This window comes from Impatiens glandulifera, chromosome 3 (genome assembly GCF_907164915.1).
Source record: "Impatiens glandulifera chromosome 3, dImpGla2.1, whole genome shotgun sequence".
Taxonomy (NCBI): domain Eukaryota; kingdom Viridiplantae; phylum Streptophyta; class Magnoliopsida; order Ericales; family Balsaminaceae; genus Impatiens; species Impatiens glandulifera.
The window spans coordinates 8,066,701-8,090,641 of record NC_061864.1 but is presented as its reverse complement, the minus strand read 5'-3'; the positions used below and the strand labels follow the sequence as shown (position 1 = coordinate 8,090,641).

General features: G+C 28.6%; 1 protein-coding gene and 1 pseudogene across 1 annotated transcript; both read right to left on the bottom strand.

The window, feature by feature from the left end:
• Positions 1 to 2,739: 2,739 nt before the first annotated feature.
• Positions 2,740 to 4,512, bottom strand: LOC124929630 (annotated as a pseudogene).
• Positions 4,513 to 11,911: 7,399 nt separating this feature from the next.
• On the bottom strand, positions 11,912 to 22,569 carry LOC124929629 (truncated transcription factor CAULIFLOWER A-like). Its single transcript, XM_047470032.1, has 7 exons — positions 22,379 to 22,569; positions 21,778 to 21,859; positions 21,632 to 21,699; positions 21,385 to 21,484; positions 14,672 to 14,713; positions 14,278 to 14,319; positions 11,912 to 12,022 (listed from the first exon to the last, which is right to left on the bottom strand). Exons 1-7 carry the CDS (start codon positions 22,567 to 22,569, stop codon positions 11,912 to 11,914), a joined length of 636 nt encoding a protein of 211 aa, XP_047325988.1.
• Positions 22,570 to 23,941: the final 1,372 nt, after the last annotated feature.

Below are 23,941 nucleotides of genomic sequence, written 5' to 3'. Positions count from 1 at the left end.
TCGACAATCGTTTCTGTAAGTCTCTATATCTTTCATTGTTGTTTAAACCAATTGTCTTATTGTCATGTTGATTTCATTTGCAGGACTTTTGGGAATTTAAAGAAACTTGTATTGAAAGAATAATTGAAGAAATGAGAATTTTCAAAATAACACCCAAAGACATGAGAACTGTTAATCTAGTTAGTCCAATATTTTTATATTATCTGATTCTTGCTCATATATGTCATCTAAATCTTGGTGATATTTTTGCAGATATTTTTCCCAATTTTATATGAAAGTCATTATTATGTTGTTGTCATGAATATTGCAAGAAAGTAATTGAAGTCCTCGACAACCTCCCACTAGACCCAGATATAGCATGGAAACATAAATATGTCACAACTCGGAAATTGGTAATGTTGAAGTGTTTTTTACACATAATGTATGTTAAAGTGTTTATTAACTTCTTTGGTAAAATAGGTACAAAACGTTGTGGAGTACTTCAAACTATCGACCAAATGCTCGTAACTCAAATTGCCCAATTCCCAGTAAATGTTTTGAAATTATCTTGGCAAGACAATTCAAATAAAACGGATTGCGCAATATATACTGCATGAGACATATTCATACTTACATGGGCGATGCAAATTGGGATTGTGGTATAACCATAAAAAATGTAAGTTACATATTTTCACATTTTATTTGTTTTACAAATCTTTAATAACCGCTGAATTATCATTTTTGTAGGCTAGGGGAATGCTTGAAGCTTTGTGAGTCAAATACACTGCAATCATCGTCCATTCAAATTTAAACCAAAATGTGAAGAACATCTTAAATAATTTTCTCAACATTTTAAAAGAAGATTGTCCTGAAACGTATAAATTGTATATAAATAAGTAGGTCTCTTGATTAATTTAGTACATTTTAGTCCATTATTTTCTTGTCTTCAATTATATTCAATTATTTTCTAGTCTTCAATTATAATAAATTATAAACACAACATTTCGGGACAAGAAACAACTCATTTCGGGTACAGAAACCATCGATTTCGGGTCCAGAAACGACCATTTCGGGTCCCGAAACCACACTTTTGGGTCCCGAAACACAACATTTCGGGACAAGAAACAACTCATTTCATGTCCCGAAACGACCATTTCGGGGCCCGAAACCATAATTTCGGGTCCCAAAACCACAATTCCTGAACCCGAAATGGGTGGTTTCGGGACCCGAAATCGATGGTTTCTGGACCCGAAATGGGTGTTTTCTGGACCCGAAATGGGTGTTTTCGGGACCCGAAATAGGTTGTATTGAAAGAGATAACATCATGAAAATCTTCAAAGGCAGTCTTGCACCTACCATCCGCCCAAAACACGTGTTTAATTTGGGATTCCTCGTCCAAATCAATAAAGTAGAAGAAGTTTGAGTTCCTGGTTTGCATTCTTAAGAAATAATTAGTGAGTGTTTCAGTATCCCCACTTCCTAACCTCAACATTCGTGCTTCTGTAACGTAATTTTTATATGTTCTCTCATCGAAAGACATTTTTCATACCCTTCAGCTTCAACTATAAGTGATTGAAATGTTTTGGCTACAGTGATTCCAGCTTCATCGTTTGTATCCAATCTTTTCTTTACATTTCCGTCAGTTATTTTGTAGGATCTAACATGACGTATTCTCTTAGGGATTAATGTATGATTGTGCTCAAGAGAAATACTTGTTATCACATATTCCCCTTCATTTCGAACAATAACATTAATCTTTGCTTTACAATTTGTCTTCGTTATTGGTTTATGCTGATGAAACTTATTTTTGGCATTTGATTCTTTCATAAAACTCTTGCCACAACCAATGCTGAAGTATTTCCTCTTACCACCTACATTTTTGCTCCCTAACTTGGTAATGCCGAATCCAGTTAAGTGGGCATATGATGTGAAGAATTCAAGAAGTTGTTCTTTGGAGGAAAATGTCATTCCAACACTGGGAATGTGACTGCAAAAATTAAGTGCAACTGTAAGAAATAAGTCCCTAAACCACCCTTTCAGGTCCCGAAATCACACTTTCAGGTCCCGAAACCACCCTTTTGTGTCCCGAAACAAATCATTTCGGGTTCCAAAACCACCATTTCGGGTCCTGAAACCACCCTTTTGGGTCCCGAAACAAAGCATTTCGGGTCCTGAAACACAACATTTTTTGTCCCGAAACACAATATTTTTTGTCCCGAAACCATTTCGGGACAAGGAATGACTCTTTCTTGTCCCGAAACCACCCATTTCGGGATAAGAAAGGGTCCCGAAACCACCTATTTCGGGTCCCGAAACACAACATTTTAGGTCCCGAAACACAACATTTTTTGTCCCGAAACACAACATTTTTTGTCCGAAACCACCCATTTCGGGACAAGGAAGGACCCTTTCTTGTCCCGAAACCACCCATTTCGGGACAAGGAAGGACCCTTTCTTGTCCCGAAACAAACCATTTCGGGACAAGGAAAGACCTTTTCTTGTCCCGAAACCACCCATTTTGGGACCCGAAATGACCCTTTAGGGTCCCTAAACGACCCTCTTTAAGTCTAGAAATGGTAAGTTTCGGGACATTTTGACATATTAAAATGTACATTTTTTATACCAATCGGGCAATCGGGTACCTTTCGGATTCAACAGGGGTGGATCTGTTTAGGTTAAGTTCTTCATCTACTGGATTGTTCAAATTCGGTGTTTCGGTTTCTTAAAAGTTCAAAGAAATAAATCCATAAACCTTTAAATTCATAAATACATCTGTAAAATGTAAACCCTAACAAGAAGATTATTACTGTTATTACTGTTATTGTTCTCAACTCCAAACAACACGAAGATGAATATCCCTATTTTCTTGATACCATTAGCCAATACCTGACTAGATCCCTCAGTTGGGTTCAGCTCGTCCCACACGCTTCAATCCATGTGACCATAGCATCTGCTGCCAGATTGATAAAATACTGGTCAACTTTTCCCAATTTCACCCTCACTTGCTTAGCAAGCTAGAACAGTTCAAGATAACACTTCTGCACGCTCGTGCATTCTTTTGGAAGAACAGTTTATTGAAGAAACGGGACTAATTCCTCTTGCCAATAAATTCCAATTTGTATTCCTTCTTAAGATTATTAACAGAAGGGTTGCTGGCTTTACTATGCCATATATATGTATGGTAAACCAGTTTTCACTCCCAAACCCATGTGATCACATATAATAATAACCTGAAATAATTTAACATTTTATAAGATCTCAAATAAGTACATTATTAAGAAAATTGGTGGTTTGCATGGTCATACATACCTTCATAATCACACACCAGCCAGCCCACATATAATCATCATACCTACCTACCAATGGGTTGCCCATCGCCCATTAGGCCGAAGTACATATATAGCTGGGCCTATCAAATCGCAGTTGAAAGCCTAATTCATACCACACAAATTCAACTAATTAATATCATTTTTATTAAGCCAAAATTAAGTTGATCAGTTATCTTCTTCTTTTTTTTTTTAAATGTCTGAGACATAAATATTTAATATATAAAAAGTTGAAGGACTGATATTAAAATGTATATAAAAATAATCTAAAAAAGAGCTTGTTTGTTTCCCACCTTTTTGGACCTCATATTCTTAAGTCCAGAATCCAAGTGGGTTTCCAAGCTTTGAAGCTCTCTTAAGCTCAATGAATCCAAATCTTCTCCCATGAAATGCCTACAATATTTTAATATAAACAATCAGATTCTCCATTAATTAATTAATACCCATATTCATTTTTATTAAGGCAAATTAAGGGATAATTTTATTATGATTAAAATTAATCACTTAATATATGATCAATTCATATATTTGTGAACCGGGCTTCCATTAGTTACCTGTGGTTTCTTTGCACAACCTCCAGTCTTGATTTAAGCTTAGCATACTCCATACTCCAGTTAGTTTCCTACATTTTTTTTTTTTATATAATTTTTATATGATTTTATATAACAAATTAATTGAAAACAAAATAAATGATACCTGATAATTGATTGCATGGAGTTGCCTTTCTCCATAAGAATACCTTTCAAGGATATTCTCCATGCTGTAACAGTATTTTAAATAAATAAAAATGAAGGGATTGCACAGTAATATTATTATATATATGATGATTTCTCATGAATTGTACATATTCAGTTTCAGGTTTCTACGTACGTATAGTCTTGCTTTTTTGGTGATATTTACTCATGAAATTTGGAAACCTTAAAACTTTCCCAAATAATACCATTTTTTTCTTCTTCTTTTTTCACAAGAACTATGTCCTTTTGGAAACCTAGGTAGATAGATATACATGTAGTGTAGGTACTTACCAGGAATCGGAGGAAGAGTAGTGAAAGAGTTTGCCTCTAGGGGAGAAGACGATTAGGGCAACTTGAGCATCGCAAAGAACGGAGATTTCGTGGGCTTTCTTGAAGAGACCAGATCTTCTCTTTGAAAAGGTTACCTGTCTGTTTATCTTGTTCTCTATCCTCTTCAAAACAACTTTTCCATATTATTATATGTATTCTCTACTTATAAGCTAGCTAGCTTAGCTAGTACTAATGCTCTTTCGATTATATACGGAGATCGATCATTATGGGTTCAGCTAGCGAGCGGTGTTATAAAACAAGTGTGGTCTTAGTGAAATTGTTGTCGATTCCTTATTGGTTCGGACACTGTTTTCTTAATTAGATATTAAAATATTACTGTATACTTGTACCTTACTCTTTAATATTTACTATACGGCTAGCTATTGTTTTCATTCATCCAAGGCTGTGTTTGATTCACCTTATAATATTGAATTATTATGAGTTTTGCATAAGAATCTATTACATTAATTTTAACTAATATTCAAATATGTTTTGCGTTTAAACTTATATTTTTTTATATATTTCACCGCTCTTTTAACTGTAATCTCCAGGTTTAACTTTGTAATCTCACCATTTTATTTTTCTGGTTACTTTTAAAAATATTTTTATTCATTTTTTCTCTTTTCTACTTTTTATTTATATAATTTTATTTAATTATTATAATATAAAAAATTAAACATTCTTTTTACGAACAAAATCATTTATCTAAATACGTAATTAATTATATATATATATATATATTCACTTTATTTATATTTACTTAAAATAATATAATATTATATTATTTTTCTAAATAATTAATTATAATTTTTTAATTCGAAAATATTAAAAGATATTAATAAAAGAAATCAAAATATATGAATAAATCTACAAGTTTTTATCTATTTTAGCGTAATAGCTTAGTAGTAGATTTATAATGCAACCGAATAGTCTTTGAACATCAATAAATCAAATGATCTTTTTGGTTAATAAAATATCTAATTATTCAGCGCAGTGTAGCATTTTGAAGAGAAATTATTTTATGTGAAACAAAATTCGTGAGTAAACTAGATTCATTGTGGGATGGTTCTCCGATAAGTTTTTAGGACGACATTTGGTGTGGTGTCAAAAGTTTAGCTAAGACGTATCATAAACCATCTTCTATTGATATATGTATAAATGACACAGTAAAAATATGTTTAATCATCGGTCTAATGGTTTTTTAGCCGAATAAAATATAGAAGAAGATTAAACATTAAGGAGAGTTCGTCCTATAATAAATTTTTACTTTTGTAGAACGCAAACAAGTGTCCCGTCTGAACAAAACGTTATGCGCTGGCAAGACATGATTAATAGTTTCCATGTGAGGAATTGCTATAAGTTTTCGTTAAGATGATTCCATATATTTTTTATTGGGAGAAACTTTGGGAGTTAAAAAATATTTTATCAAAGATCTCGTTATTTGGATGAAGCGTTATTCACGGTGAAATTTTTACGAATGATATATGCATGAAAAAAGTTGTATAATGGTTATCATTGTTGTATGTATTACGAGAAAGTTGAATTAGCAACTCACTTACTTTATTGTTGAGTTGTGACTAATATTTGATTTTTTTGTGGATTATTAATAAGATTCATTGGGCGATGCCCGAGTCTTTGAGTAGTTACTGAAAAGTTTGGTTTGATGCAGCTGATATGACAGACCTACATATTTGGGTTACCATTTCAATTATTTTTTGGTGACTATCAAACAAAAATGGAAAAATAATATTAAAATTTATAGAAACTAATATATTTATATAATTTATTTTTAAAATAGTTTATTTTTTTAATTTAAGTAATTAATTAATATTTAAAATTAAGTTAATAAAATATTCAAATTATTTTAAATAAAAATAATAAGTTTATAAATATATAATTAAAGAATGAGATTTATATTATTCATAATTTATAAAAAAAAAATAAAGTGATTAATATTTTAAAAAAAAATGTATATTTTAATATATATATATATATATATATATAATACTAATTATTAAATATTATTCAAATACACAAAATAAATAAGTTAAAAGTATAAGTTGAATCAAATTTAACTATAGTTAACAATCAAAATAAGTTAGGACAATCAAAAGCAACCTAGAATAAGTTTGAGTCAATAGATCAAGTATATGTTGAATAAAACTTACCCCCAAACAATTTTATCTTTGTTTTTTGTATAAAAAATAAAAAATAATTTTATTTTCAATTGGTTTAATTATTCAAAATGTATTTTTATATTTAAAATTTAATAAAATAAAATTATTTTAGTATTTTTTTTTTTATGATAAAAGAGTGATTTGATTAGTACACTGTAGTGATTTGAGAAATAGAGAATTTTATAAAAAAAAATCCAAAAACAATTAGCAAAAATAAACTAAAAAATCCACTTCATATTAAACAAGTTAAGATACTTTAGTATTACTTATATAGTCGACATTGTTTGTTTATAAAAGAAGTAAAATAATAATGATGGTTACAAATATAGATTATTATTAAGAAAGTTAAATTATCATTATTATATTATTTTTTTATGTGCATAATATATATCATATTTATAAGTTAGATATAATTTTATATAACATTTAATAAACGTTAATTTATTTCTTCCTCTTGTAATATGTATGAAAAACCAAATTTTGAGTACACATTATCTTAATCTTATACTAGTGTGACATTGATGAAGGTTTTAATAAGTTATTGATGTGTTGTAATAAATTTATTATAATAATAATTTTAATATATAATTTGTTTTTCTTGACGTTTTTATATTTATGATTTTATTTCTTGTAGTTATCTAATTGTTAGAGTTCTAATTTAATAGTTGTTTTTCAAAAGTTAAAACCATTATTTATTATAGTTTTAATCCAACTATATATATATATATATAGGTTTTCATCTGGTTCTTTGTCAACAAATTATTATCTCGTCGTTATTTATTACATAAACAATGTCACTTAACTTTCAAATTCATCTATTTTTTATTCATTTTTTTTATATAAATATTGTTTTTTACCCACAACGTTGTAATTTTTACAAACTTAGTCAACTACAAATATGCTCGTTTTATTTATCGCACCATTGAATCAATGTCAATCATTTATCGTCATCAAATTGGTGACATTCTTTTGTGACATTTATTTCTCAATTGTAAAGAGTATTAATCACGGATCTTCTTCATTATATACATTTGTTTTGGATAAACTACAACAATTGGAATTTATTTGGCTTAAAAAATATATAATGAAAATTTAAAAATTTTGTTAAATTTTGTTTAAATTAAGTTTAGAAAGACTTTAAAATATAAAGTAGTATATCTATTAAATATTATTATAAACTTTAAATATTATAATAATATAATTATTATACTATTTTTTCAAATGTATATCGATAATAATATAAATTGTAATTTTTTTTCTGAACAAAATTAAATAACAATTCTCAATAAAAATAATAATTAATTCATAAAGTAAAATGACAAAAGAACTATATAAAGATGTTGTTTTGAAAGAGTTAACTATAATAAGCCTATAGTTCAAGAGAGAGAAAAATATCATGATTTTTTTTTCACATATCATCTTACTATGTAGGCTTTTATTTATTTATTTATTTATTTGAAATGAATACTTTATTTAACAATAAAAAATATCTATATATGGTTGCTAATTGTCATTCATGATATTTCAAGGTCGTGAACTAAAATGACAAAATCTACCAAATTAACCAATCAATTAAAGGTAAGTTAAATGCTTTAATAAATTAATATTATAAACAACCAAATTAGGGATAGTCATGAATAATGGTAAAATTACTACTTAACACATAGGGTGTCCGTAGCTTTTGGGTGGCCCCAAATTTAATACATTTAAAAGTTTCTTTTATATTTATATATATATATATATATATATATTAGGAATAATATAAAAAAATTGTTTCATTTACGTTCTCACGATATCTTATACACGCTTACATCATATTTTTCATCAAATTCTTGTGGTAATTAAATGATAAATGAACCGGCAATAGGCAATAGACATAAATAAGAGAAAAACGTTCAATTTAATAAATCATAAATTAGACATAAATAAGATAAAAACGTTAAATTTAATAAATGATAAATTAATGACATGAAACATAAATAAGAGAAAAATAATACAAATCATTAATTTTTTTTTCTCTCACATATTTCTTCTTTTATTTTTCCCTCTCTCATCTATTCATTTTTTTCTCATCTATTCATTTTTTTATTTTTCTGCTAAGATTTTGGACGGGCGAGACACTATCTTGCACTAGATGAGCGAGCACGAGACGCTGTTTCAAACTGGAGCGGATGAATTTTAAAGGAAATTTCACTCCCTCTCGACCCGTGGTAAACTTTCTATTCCTTCTATTTTTCAAAAAAAACATCATATACCTTACTAACCCTAAACTTTTTATCCCTTGCTATTAAAGAGGATGCAGTGCTAACTAAAAGAGGGTCTACTTGGCCTTTTGTGTTTCTTCGATCCGCAGACGCTGAGTGACAACTTCAACGTTGACAATTTCGAACTAGAGCGGATGAATTTCAAAGGAAATTTCACTCCCTCTTTCGACCCGTGGTAAACTTTCTATTCCTTCTATTTTTTGAAAAAAAACATCATATACCTTACGAACCCTAAACTTTTTATCTCTTATGGTTAAAGGAGATGCAGTGCTAACTAAAAGAGGGTCTCCTTGGCCTTTTGTGTTAAATCCAACCTCTGACATAACCGTTGCCAATTTTGAGCTGGAGCTGATGGATTTCGAAGGCGATTTCACTCTCTCTTTAGACCACGTGGTACGTAACTCTCAATAGCGACATCCAAAGTTTATATAATCAGGGGCGGAGCCAAGTACAAGTCGGCCCGAGCTGTAGCCCGGGTAGCCCTAAACATACTGTATGTATTATTCAATAACGACGGTAGATTACCGTCGTCATTGGTTATTTCTCGTCGCTAAAAGGCGTTGGTTTGATATTATTATAAAACTAGTCCGGATAGATTTTTTTAGTAAAAAATTAGCTCGGGTAGGTTTCAAATCCTGGCTCCGCCCCTGTATATAATAATATGAAAAGTTTACTCAAAGTATGAACATAATATATTAGAAAACTAACATGTGTTTCGTTTGAGTGCTTATTTCTTGAATCATAGTTTCTCATTTTGGTTCAAACTGTTCAGAGTAGTTTCTTAGTTAGAAATTCTTACAATTTATTTTTAATTTCATATAACTTTAAATAAGTTTTTCATTATTCATGATCTATATTATGTGAAACTTTAATTTATAATCCAAAGTATATGTAATGACAAAAGTTCTTCATTTCATATCTTCCAAATAATTAAAATAATTATTTATAGCTGCACTTTGTTTTGTAATATGTTTTTGTAATAGTTAGACTCACAAATAGTCTGTTTATGATAAAAAAGAAAAAAAAATAGTTAGTAGTTTATTGTTGTTGTGTAGTCTATGGTTGATTTTCAGACCTATTAGTGTAAGGCATATTATTCGTGGATGTTGATTGGGAATAAAAAAATGTAAATGAATTATTTAGATAATTTTATAATATATTTTTTTAAATAAAATATCAACAATAACAATAAATAATATTAGATCAAATCAAAATTTTATATAATTTATCCATAATTCAAATTTTAAAGACAATTTATTAAAATTACTAAACTTATAACTAACCAATGTTGCTAATTGATATAATTGGTATACGTGCAACTTATCGTTTATATATATATTTAATCCAAGGTTGCTAATTGATATAATTGGTAAACGTGAAACCTATCGTTTATATATATATTTAATTTTTAAAAATAATTTTCAAATAAACCGAATAAATTTTAATCACACAATTATTTTTATAATTTTATACACTTGATTAATTTAAAATTTATGTTAAATATTCAATTTGGACTAAATTTAATTTTTATATAATAAAATAGTTCAATAAATTTAAATAATATTAAATTTTTTTAAAATAAAAATAAATAATATTTTATTTATACCTTATCATATTTCTCATTAAATTCTCGTGATATTAAATGATAAATTTATAGGCATTAGACATAAATAAGATAAAAAATTCTTTAATAAATGATAAATTAATAAATATTTGACATAGATAAGAGAAAATATATAATAATGCTTAATTATATATATATATATATATATATAATTAAAATGATGCTTAATAATGCATTTTTAAACTTTATATATTTTATGAATTTAAAAATATAAATAAATAATAAATTTAATTTAATTTTATAAATTAATGATTAATTTAATATATTTAGATATTAGATTTTAAAAATATATTTACTTTAATCTTAAAATTTCTAAATAATTTATTAAAAAATTATTTTTATACCTTCATGCATATTTATTATTTATATAATTAATTAAATTTTCTTTTATTCATTATATATTTTATTTATTATTAATTAACCATAAAATATATTTTTTAATTTATTTTTCTTTAAATTACATTTCACCTGAATAATATATTTTTTACTTATTTCTACATCGTTTAGTCAACAAGATTTTATTATTATTTTTATTTTTATTTTGAGTTCAAATTATAAATAAACAAAATTAATTATAATATTAAAAAATTAATACTATTTTTTTATAATTAAACATTAAATAATAAAATAAATTAAGTAATTAGATTTTTTTTCTTAATCCAATAGGTGAGCATTTGATAGACTAATCTGAACTGAATCCGAGTTACAAAATTGGATTAACTATTTCGGTTTGGATTAAATTCAGCTTAATTTTAATTAGGATTGAATTTGAATAATCTAATTAATTTAAAATTATTGAATAATTTTAAGTTGATATTTTAAAAAATATAAATATTTTTTAGTTTGGATTGTCCAAACCATATTCAATTCAATCAATATCCGATCCATAATAATTAGTAAAATGGTTTGGATTACGAATTTGATAAATTTAGTTTGAATTTATTAGGGATCGAACAAAACGAATTAGTTTTACCCGTTCACTCCCTCTACCTCCATCAATGATTAAGGTAACTATTGATGGATGCAGCGAAAGACTAAATTTTTTAACTCAAAATCAAAAATTTGACTCTGATACTATGTTAGAATAAATAGAGAAATTATATTTAATAATATATTTAGAGTTACCTAACTTGTGTAATATATAGATATTATATTAAATTATAAGGAAACTAATATAATAAAATATAATAAAATATAATATAATATAATAATAAAGAAATTAATATAATATAATAATAAAGAAATTAATATATTATAATAATAATATAATATAATATTATTATTATTATAATTTATTTTAATGTGATAATATTTTACAAATATATTACTTAAATTATATAGGTAAACATACTTAATATTTTAAGTGCACATTATTAAATTAAAGGATACAGGATATAAAAACTATATATATATATATATATATATATAAAAAAGAGAGAATCAGAATCATATAATTGAGGATGATGATCGATGATGATCAATGATGATCAATGTGGCTGATCATCCAAGGAGGCAAGACTGTATTTGGCTTTTGCCTTTGTAGAACAACCCTTTCTCTTTCTTTTTTCTTCACCTCTTTTTCTTTAATCTGCTTTAATAATAACAAATAATTAATATTGAAATCATCCTCATCATAATGATATTATTTATGCTTTGAATTTTGAATTTGACACAAAAACACAGTGAACACGAAAAAATTAAGTTAGGATTATATATATTTTTTTGTTCGGATCAAAATAAGGTCGACTTGTTTAACCTAATAAATAAACATGTCAAAATCGAGTCGACCTGAAATTACTCAAAGTAGACCCGATAATCTATTTACAAGTTTCTTTTGTTGAATTTTGTATTTTTTTTTACTCACTCACTCATTTTCTTTTATAGTATTTTTAAAAAAAAAATTATGATTTAGCTTAATTTTATTTTGTGTTGATGTCATTTTTATTTGAAACAAAGAAATATGAATTAATTATATCGGGTTGAGTTCATAATGAGTTAAGTAAATCGGATCGTGTTTGGGTTATAAATTACAAATAAATAGATTAGGTTCAGGTTAAGAGCGACATGTTAATCTACCGGCCTAAACCCATCAACCTGTTTTAGACGCAAATTGTCAACTCTAATTATATATATATATATATATATATATATATATATATATATATATATATATATATATATATATAATTAGCCGAACTTTGATAAGCTCATTAAACTCATGTACTACGACATCCTAAGGTTAACCCATCTCTTATAATAAAAAAATTTAATAAAGTGTATATAGACCCTTAAGTCAAGGAACCCAATACTCTTATTGGTCAAATTCAATATTTTTTCTAATTTTATTATCTAACAAACTTCACTCAATTATAGGGAAAAAAAACCTAATTTAGATGTACTACAGTGAAAAAAAACTTACTAATGTTAATGTGAGATAATTGTTAAGTGAGATAAACAAAATTTGAATATAGCTAGTAAGAGAATCTTAACTTCAGTCTAATATTGTTCACAAGAAATAATGTTTAAAGAGTATCTAACTACTTTTAATAATAATAAAAAATATACATTAATTAACTTAGTTTAAGTGTAGTTTTATATGATTAACATGAATAAAATAATAGGTCAAAAATGTGTTAATTTCATATATTTTGGGAGTTTTATATGATATCACGAATAAAGACTTCTTTTTGACATATTTAATCTCAGAGAGTCCGTTTGAACATTGAGAATTAGAATTGATATTTACTATAATTATAATTTCAATTTCACACAAATTGACATTTAATTTTAATTTAATTATTATGTTTGTTTAAAAAAATTATAATTAATATTGTAATTTAATTTCAATTATTATATTTGAAAGAAATACAATAAAAATAATTTAAATATATATTATTTGTATTATTAAAGTATTAGTTTTACATAACATATTATTAGGGTAGTATAAATTTTGAATTTTTTTAGGGTTCAATTTCTATTAAAAATATATTGATTTGACATGTTTACCTTTTAAATTAAAATAACATTAATTAAAACATTAACGATGTTGTAATGATAAAATAATTAAAAAAAAATTATTTGATAGAAATATAAAAAAATAATATTAAAATTAAATTCCGAATTAAAAATAGTATAATTAAAAATTATACTTTAAATTATATTAGAATTAATTACAATTTTTAATCTTAATATCTAACCAATATAAGAATTGAAATTACATTTTAAATTTTAATTTCAATTCTAACTCTAATTTCAATTTTAATTTCAATTTTATCCAATTTTTAGAATAAATTCTCACTTTTGAGCCTAAGGCTTGTTTGGATTTGAATTAAAATTATAATATAAATTATTTAAAAATAATGATTGGTGGTAATTTTGAAAGGATATAAAATATTTTTAATAAAAAATACTTAAATGATATTAAGATATAAGGATAAAATAAAAAATAATAATTTAAAATAAAAAGTATTTTAGTATTTTGTTCAGAGAGTGAAAATATGTTTTTTTTATTTGTAACCAATCAAGTCATAAGTCAATTTTTTTTTAGAGAAATGATTGGGAGAAGAAATTTGAGGGAGGGAATGATGTGACACCATTTGATTAGTCAAAAAAATAACAAAATTTATCTATCTTCTTTCTCCTCACCTTTTATCATTTTCTAACCAGTGATGTAGTGAGTGACACATCATTCTTTCCCTCATTCCTTCCCTCAAATTCCCTCCCCTATCACTTTTTTTTTATTATTATATATATCTCTAAATAGGCTAAATTAATTTACTATTAAAATTTAGAACTCATATGAAAATGTGACAAATATAAATTAAAAAATGATAAAATTGAAACCTTTTTGGAGATGGAGTTATTTTCCTGCTGCAGTGCCTTTTTCTGTTCAATACAAAGGATTTGGCTATTAAAATTATTTAAAGCTCAAATAATATATATATGCATTCTACTTAATTACTAATTTAATGGATCATAACATTTTTAAAAAAAAATTATTATAAATAGAGTAAATAATTTATATTCACAGTTAAGATATATCAAGTAACAAAATTAATTCTTAAAAAAGTTTAAAATGTAAAAATTAATTCGATTTTAATTTATAACGTCTTAAATAAAAGTGAAAATGACGACGGTAGAAGTACAATATCTTCCTCTTAAAATAAAATTATCTTTCCCTTAAAATAAAATAAAAATAAAATAATACTAATAATAATTTATAACTTATTTTTTTTACCTTTTTCTCTAGCTCTGATATGGACTCCAGCATTAATTGATTCTGCAAACAAATATACCATATTAGTATAAGCTAGGTAGGTATAAGGTCTCAAAATTTAACAATAAAATTTGAAATAATGAATAAACCCTTACACTATTACCAAATTTTGATATGCGTCTCAAGATTTATGTTTTTTAAGTATACATTCTAGGCCTTCTTTCATGCTGATTGCTTTTAAATAACTCATGATTATCTAATTTATCATTAAATTTACTATCACATCTTTAAAATTATCTCAAAATATTAAAATAAAAAGTATAAATATATATATATATATTTATAAAAAATAAAAAATATCCCAAGATAAAAAAATTGCAAGACCATATAACTAAAAAAAAAATTAATATAAATTGGGGAAGAAAAGGAATGTTATTGTTATATATATATAAGAGTGAAAGTAGATCTAGAAATTTTTATTTTTTTAGTCAAATTAAATTGTGTTGTCATTAGGGGTGTTTAACTAGTTGGTTAACCGGTTAAATGGTTCCGGTTAAGTCTGGTTTTACCTCTTAATTTACAAACATGTTAACCGATCGGTATTGATATTGATTTTATCGGTTTTGGTTCTACTGGTTCCGGCTAGTTCCGATCGGTTAACTACCGTGAACCGACAATTCAAATTATTTTAATTAATCATTAAACTTATCGAATGATATTTTTTTCATAATCCTTGTTTTCGCACTACTTTTATAGTATTCTTTATTTTCTTTTATCTATGTTATAATATATTATAGTATTGTTATAATATAATATATCATAATAATATTGTATAGATATATTTAGAAATATGTTATAATATTAATAAAGTTTTTATTTTAGTTTTTAACTATGTAAATTATATTTTTTTAAATAATTATATATAAATTATAATTTAAAAATAACTAATATTATTTATAATAAATCTAATATTAACCAAATAAATATATAATTAAATTATTACTGATTTACCGGTTAAATCAATAGAAAAATAGTTCCACCAATAAACTTGTAAAATAAATCTGATAAGTTATCGGTTTTCAATTCAGTTATTATTTTTCCGTTTTTTTCACAGCCTTACACGTTGTTCTCTCACTCGTTTCCTCATTTAAATTCACTACCCCCAAATCATTTCGGAGCACTTTTATTAATCATATAATCTTACATTAGGGTTGGGCCATATTCTTTGACCAGTTAATGATTTTCTGTTTAAAAATTATACATTTTGAAATACTCAAGTTAATATCATTTTTATTAAGTCAAAATTAAGTTGATCAGTTAATTATTTTTTTAAATGTCTGAGACATAAATATTCTAGACAATATATAAAAAGTTTGTTTGTGATATAGTTTGTTTCCCACCTTTTTCAGAGAGAGTTCTGTGAAGAGATCAAGAGAAACAGAGTGAAGAAAATACAGAGGAAGAAGAAGGGAAGAAGATATAGAGGAAGAAGAAGAGAAGGAGAACAGAGTATCACCTTCTTTGTCTTGATTACCCTCAGGTTCATTTCTCTCTTACTTGTAAAGGGAATTTCATGTTTTCTCAAACCTAGATTTGTTTGGGTTTGAATGAAATTAGTTTCTCTGTATGTATACCTCAACTTTAGGTTTAAAGTTGAGAGGAACAATTGTATCGGTTTCTTACTGATTAGTGAAATCTGTTGGTTTTGCCCCGTGGTTTTTTACCCTCCGTGTTGAGAGGGTTTTCCACGTAAATCTGGTGTTCTTTATTACTTTGCTGATCTGCTAGTATGATTTGGTTGACTTGTGAAATTAATCAGATCAATTGATTTCAATAGGAAGTATTATTCAACTTGAAATTCCTAACAAGTGGTATCAGAGCTGTTAGGTTTACTTTCTATTGAAGAGTGTTTTTCCCTTAGGTTCAGATGGAAGGCAGTAGCACTATGATCAGGCTGACAAACAATAACTGGCAGATTTGGAAATCCAAAATGGAGGACATCCTTTATTGTAAGGATCTGTATGAGCCAGTTGAAGGAGATAGTGCAAAGCCAAAAGAGATGGCTGAAGCTGATTGGATAAAACTGAACCGGAAAGCAGTCGGCACAATCAGACAATGGCTTGATGATAGTGTTTATCACCATGTAGCAAGTGAGAAAAGTGCTCATGAGCTATGGAAGAAGCTAGAGTCATTGTATGAGCAGAAGACGGCAGGTAACAAAGCGTTTCTGATCCGAAAGTTGGTAAATCTGAAATTTAGAGAAGGCACAGGTGTTGCTGAGCATTTAAACGAGTTCCAGAGCTTGATTAATCAATTATCAGTGATGGAGATGACCTTAGAAGATGAGCTACAAGCCTTATTGCTATTGGGATCATTGCCTGACAGTTGGGAGACATTGGTTGTGACTGTTAGTAATGCAGCTCCGAATGGTGTGCTTACTATGAGTATAGTTACTAGCAGCTTGTTCAATGAGGAGACAAGAAGGAAGTCAACTAATACAAATAGTGCACAGGCCCTAGTCACAGAGAACAGGGGAAGAGCTGAACACCGACAACAATCAAGAGGCCATAGCAAGTCAAGAGGCAGATCAAAATCTAAGGGGAGAGAATGTTATCACTGTGGTAAAGAAGGTCACATGAAGAAAAATTGTAGAGCCTGGAAAAGACTACAGAATGAAGGCAAAAATCAGAAGAAAGATGATGAAAACAGAAATACCACAGCCACAGTAACTGCAGAGGATGTAGTTATTCTTTCTTGTGAAAAGGAACAATATCTACATGTAGAAGATCACCAAGGAGTTGAGTGGATAGTTGATACAGGTGCTTGCTATCATGCTACACCGAATAAAGAGTTTTTCACCACGTACAAGGCTGGAGATCTTGGTACAGTGAAGATGGGTAATACTAGTCACTCAAGCATTGTGGGTATTGGTGACATTTATTTGCAGACAGAACAGGGGCATCGGTTAACACTGAAAGATGTGCGGCATATTCCTGATTTACGTCTAAATTTGATATCAGGTGATGCATTGGACAAAGATGGATTCAAGCATTATCTTGGTGGTGGTGAATGGAAACTCAGCAAAGGATCAATGATTGTAGCAAAAGGGAAGTCGTGGCATTCATTGTACAGAACACATGTGAAGGTACTCAAAGATGATCTGAATGCAGTACAAGCTGAAAGCTCTCTAAATCTGTGGCATCAACGCCTTGGCCACATGAGTGAGAAAGGGCTGCGAATTCTGGTGAGGAAGCTGCACATCCCCTCAACCAAAGATGAGGTTCTGGATCTATGCGACTACTGCCCATTTGGTAAGCAACATCGAGTCTCTTTTAGTCAGACATCAGAAAGAAAACATAATGTGTTAGACTTGATTTATTCTGATGTGTGTGGTCCTTTTGAAGTGGAGTCATTGGGTGGCAATCGATATTTTTTAACATTTATTGATGATGCGTCTAGAAAGGTGTGGGTTTATTTTATGAGAACAAAAGACCAGGTATTCAATTACTTTCAAGAGTTCCATGTCATGGTAGAAAGAGAGACAGACAGTAAGCTGAAATGTCTTCGCTCTGATAACGGGGGAGAGTATACCTCCAAGGAATTTAAAACATATTGTACCAAATATGGTATTCGACATGAGAAGACAGTGCCTGGAACTCCGCAGCACAATGGTGTGACTGAGAGAATGAATCGCACCATTGTAGAAAAGGTGAGATGCATGCTGAAGATGGCAAAGTTGCCAAAACAGTTTTGGGGAGAAGCAGTTCGCACAGCCTGCTATCTCATAAACAGGTCGCCATCTGTTCCTTTGAAATTCGAGATACCAGAAACAGTATGGTCTAAGAAGAATGTTTCATACTCACATCTAAGGGTGTTTGGATGCAAAGCATATGTGCATATTCCAAAGGAACAAAGATCCAAGTTGGATGATAAAGCAACTCCATGTATTTTCCTTGGATATGGAAATGAAGAATTTGGGTACAGGTTATGGGACTCAGAAAAGAAGAGAATTGTCAGGTGCAGAGATGTTGTGTTCTTTGAAGGTCAGACAGGGATAAGTCCAGAAATAATTGAGAAGTCAGAGAGGGTTGATGAGTCCATAGAACTCATACCAATTCCTTCACATGTACAGTCAACAGTAACGGATGAAGATGAACAAAATGAAGAAGCCACTGAGGAAACCTCTGACATGAATGGTAGTAATGATGATGAGAGTGTTTATGGTGTTCCTGAGCAGGGGGAGCAACATCGTCAAGAGGAGCCAGAAGAGCCCCCATTAAGAAGGTCTGAGAGAGAGCACCAACCTTCTAAAAGATACCCTTCTTCAGAGTATATCCTGTTGACAGAAGAAGGAGAGCCAGAAAGTTTTCAGGAGGCACAAGCTCATAAAGACAAAGTTAAGTGGCATGATGCAATGAAAGACGAGATGAAGTCATTGCAAGAAAATGACACATATGAGCTTGTGGAGCTTCCTAAGGGCAGAAAGGCCTTGAGAAATAAATGGGTGTTCAAGCTAAAGAGAGATGAAAATGGAGAACTTATGAAGTACAAAGCCCGACTGGTCGTAAAGGGTTTTGGACAGAAACAGGGCATCGACTTTGGGGAAATTTTCTCACCAGTGGTAAAGATGACTTCCATTCGTGCAGTGTTAGGTCTAGTATCTGGCCTAGATCTTGAACTTGAACAACTTGATGTAAAAACTGCATTCCTTCATGGTAACCTTGAAGAAGAGATCTATATGGTGCAACCAGAGGGATTTGAAGTGAAAGAAAAAGAAAACATGGTTTGCAAATTGAAGAAGAGTCTATATGGTTTGAAACAAGCCCCGAGACAGTGGTACAAGAAATTTGACTCCTTTATGATGAGTCATGGGTACCAGAAAACCAAGGCAGATCCATGTGTTTTCTTCAAAAGATTTCATAATGGAAAATTTATAATCCTTTTACTTTATGTTGATGATATGTTGATTGCAGGACAGGATGCTCTGTTTATAGCTATGTTGAAGAAAGAGATGTCCAAGACATTTGAAATGAAAGACATGGGTCAAGCACGCCAGATATTGGGCATGAAGATTACTCGTGACAGAAAGGCTAAGAGACTTTGGTTGTCACAAGAGAAGTACATTGAAAGGGTGCTTGAAAGATTCAACATGCAAGGAGCAAAGAAAGTAAGTTGTCCACTTCCTAGCCATTTGAAATTGAGCAAGAAGTTGTGTCCATCAACAGAAAAAGAAAAGGATGAAATGTCAAGTGTGCCATACTCCTCAGCTGTAGGGAGTTTGATGTATGCAATGGTTTGCACTAGGCCAGATATAGCTTATGCAGTCGGTGTGGTAAGCAGATTCCTTTCTAATCCAGGAAAACAACATTGGGAAGCAGTGAAATGGATTCTTAGATATCTAAGAGGCACTTCCAATTTGTGTTTGAGTTTTGGAAATGGTGAACATGTGCTAGAAGGTTACACTGATTCTGATATGGCTGGAGATCTGGATCACAGAAAATCCACTTCAGGTTATGTGTTTACTTTTGCAGGGGGAGCCGTGTCATGGCAATCCAAACTGCAGAAATGTGTGGCTTTGTCAACCACAGAAGCAGAATACATTGCAGCCACTGAAGCTGGTAAAGAGCTATTGTGGTTGATTAGATTTCTCTTGGAGCTTGGTATGCAACAAGAAGATGCAGTTGTTTTCTGTGATAGCCAGAGTGCTATAGATTTGAGCAAGAATGCTACATATCATTCCAGAACTAAGCATATTGATGTGAGATTTCATTGGTTAAGAGATGCAATAGAAAGCCAGCAGATGAAGCTGAAGAAAATTCACACTGATAAGAATCCATCAGACATGTTTACGAAGATAGTTCCAAAAGACAAGTTTGAGCTTTGTTGTCGGTTTGTCGGCGTGAATACCAAGTGATGACTTGAAGATCGGTGTGCCTCTCTCCGTGGGCTGGAGGGGGAGATTGTTGGGCCTTATGGGTCCAGCCCAATTAGGCAATATAAAACCAAATAAACCCTAATTTTGTTTCTCTCTCTACCACAATTTTCAGAGAGAGTTCTGTGAAGAGATCAAGAGAAACAGAGTGAAGAAAATACAGAGGAAGAAGAAGGGAAGAAGATATAGAGGAAGAAGAAGAGAAGGAGAACAGAGTATCACCTTCTTTGTCTTGATTACCCTCAGGTTCATTTCTCTCTTACTTGTAAAGGGAATTTCATGTTTTCTCAAACCTAGATTTGTTTGGGTTTGAATGAAATTAGTTTCTCTGTATGTATACCTCAACTTTAGGTTTAAAGTTGAGAGGAACAATTGTATCGGTTTCTTACTGATTAGTGAAATCTGTTGGTTTTGCCCCGTGGTTTTTTACCCTCCGTGTTGAGAGGGTTTTCCACGTAAATCTGGTGTTCTTTATTACTTTGCTGATCTGCTAGTATGATTTGGTTGACTTGTGAAATTAATCAGATCAATTGATTTCAATAGGAAGTATTATTCAACTTGAAATTCCTAACATTCGGAGCACTTTTATTAATCATATAATCTTACATTAGGGTTGGGCCATATTCTTTGACCAGTTAATGATTTTCTGTTTAAAAATTATACATTTTGAAATACTCAAGTTAATATCATTTTTATTAAGTCAAAATTAAGTTGATCAGTTAATTATTTTTTTAAATGTCTGAGACATAAATATTCTAGACAATATATAAAAAGTTTGTTTGTGATATAGTTTGTTTCCCACCTTTTTGGACCTCATATTCTTAAGTCCAGAATCCAAGTGGGTTTCCAAGCTTTGAAGCTCTCTTAAGCTCAATGAATCCAAATCTTCTCCCATGAAATGCCTACAATATTTTAATATAAACAATCAGATTCTCCATTAATTAATTAATACCCATATTCATTTTTATTAAGGCAAATTAAGGGATAATTTTATTATGATTAAAATTCATTTGTGAACCGCGGGCTTCCCTTCCCTTCCCTTCCCTTACCTATGGTTTCTTTGCACCACCTCCAGTCTTGATTTAAGACTAGCATGCTCCAGACTCCAGTTAGTTTCCTACATTTTTTATAATAATTAAAAATATATTTGGTTTTAACAAATTGAAACAAAAAAAAAATTATATATATATGATACCTGAGACTCCTGATGATTGATTGCATGGAGTTGCCTTTCTCCATAAGAATACCTTTCATGTCTTTCAAGGATACTTTCCATGCTGTAACAGTATTTTAAATAAATAAATAAATAAATAAAAATGAAGAGATTGCACAGTAGTATTATATATTAATCATATATGATGATTTCTCATGAATTGTACATGTTTAGTTTCAGGTTTCTAAGTACGTACATAGTTTTGCTTTTTCGTCTAATGAAATTTGGAATCCTTAAAACTTTCCCAAATAATATTATCGAGCTTGTTCCGATTGAGTTATTTTAATAACTTAGAAAGAGAAATATAATGATCGTATTATTTTGAAGAGGTCGATGATAATTAATTTTTGATAAAAAGACTTTTTTGATAAAAAGACTTAGAGATGTTTATATATAAATTAAATTTTCATTCTTTTTTTTTTAATATGTATATGATAAAAATAAAAAGATTAGGTGGTGTAGAGCACAAGAATTAGTGTCTTTTTTTAAACCTAGCTAGTTATATATATATATATATATATATATATATATATATATATATATATATATATATATATATATATATATATATGTAGGTACTTACCAGGAATCGGAGGAAGAGTAGTGAAAGAGTTTGCCTCTAGGGGAGAAGACGATTAGGGCAACTTGAGCATCGCAAAGAAGAGAGATTTCGTGGGCTTTCTTGAAGAGACCAGATCTTCTCTTTGAAAAGGTTACCTGTCTGTTTATCTTGTTCTCTATTCTCTTCAAAACAACTTTTCCAGATCTCCCCATACCTATAGCTAGCTGCTAGCTAACTTTAGGTAGTAGTACTACTAATATTATGTGCTCTTTCGATTATACAGGGAGATCGAATTATGGGTTCCTTTTATTAATGGCGAGCGAGTGGTATAATTAAACATGTGTCGATTGTTTGAACACTGTTTTCTTATCTTAATTAGATATTACTGTATTTGTACCTTTCCTCTGTCCTTCTAATTAATATTGTAGACTATACACAGCTACTATATTCATTCACCGAAGGCTGTGTTTGATTCACCTTATAATATCGAATTAGTATGGGTTAAGTTAAAGCAAAATATTATAATCAAAATGTTTGAAATCAGTTTTCTCTCAACATCACTTGTCAATATGTTTTTAAAACTTAATTTTCTTTATATTCCCATCTTGTTAGGTTTTGTTTATTTTAATAACAAAATAAAATTAAATATCATTTCTCATCCATTATATTACTTCATTTATTAATTAAAATATTAAAATATTTTTTTATAAATTAATATTTTTTATTTTATTTACATATATTAATACTATTTAAATATTTTTATCAAAAATAATCATTATTTTTTAAAATTATCAACAATAATTATTTTTTTCTTCCTTAATATTATTAAAAAAAGAAAAATCATATATATCCTAACTATCTTTAATTATAATCTCATTGTTTAAATTTATTATTTTAAAAAATATATATTTCTTCACTTTTTTAATTTTATTCAATTATTATTATTTTAATAATAGTTATACATGAAATTTTTGTAAAAAGAAAAAAATTGAGAGCTAATATTACATAACTATAATTTTTGTAGGCTGACTCAGTCAACTTGACCACTCTAATAATAAGAATAAAATTTAATTTGTTTTCTTTTAATTTATATGTACACTTTATTTATATTTATTATTTAAAATAATATTATATTATATTATTTTTTTACAAAAATTTTAGTACAAAATATTAAAATAAATATTTAAAAAATATTAAGAGACTTCACCTATCATCAAGAATAAAATAATAATAATATTATGTATATAAAAATTAAAAAGTAGAAATGAAACAATTAAGAAAATGTTTTACGTAAAAAAACGAAAAATCGATAATTCAACCAAATCGATAGTTAACCGGTTTCATTTTAACGGTTTATTGGTTAACCGGTTCTAGCGGTTCCAGTTAACCGGTTTTTATCGGTTAAACAGTTCAGTTTTCGGTTTACCTATTTTCTAACGGTTTAACCGGTAATAATTTAATTATACATTTTTATATTTTATAATTTGTATTAGTTATATTATAAATAATATTTAATAATCTATAAATATTTTTTATTTTTAAATTTTAAATTTTAAATTTTAATTTTTATAAAATTATTTTAAA

Bases quoted from the DNA above. Each gene is read 5' to 3' on its own strand.
- LOC124929629 (XM_047470032.1), bottom strand. From the start codon at position 22,569: ATGGGGAGATCTGGAAAAGTTGTTTTGAAGAGAATAGAGAACAAGATA. The intron at 21,700-21,777 runs GTATCATATATA...TAAAAAATGTAG, and splicing joins TCAATCATCAGGAGTCTCAG to GAAACTAACTGGAGTCTGGA. The intron at 21,485-21,631 runs GTAAGGGAAGGG...AAAATATTGTAG, and splicing joins GTGGTGCAAAGAAACCATAG to GCATTTCATGGGAGAAGATT.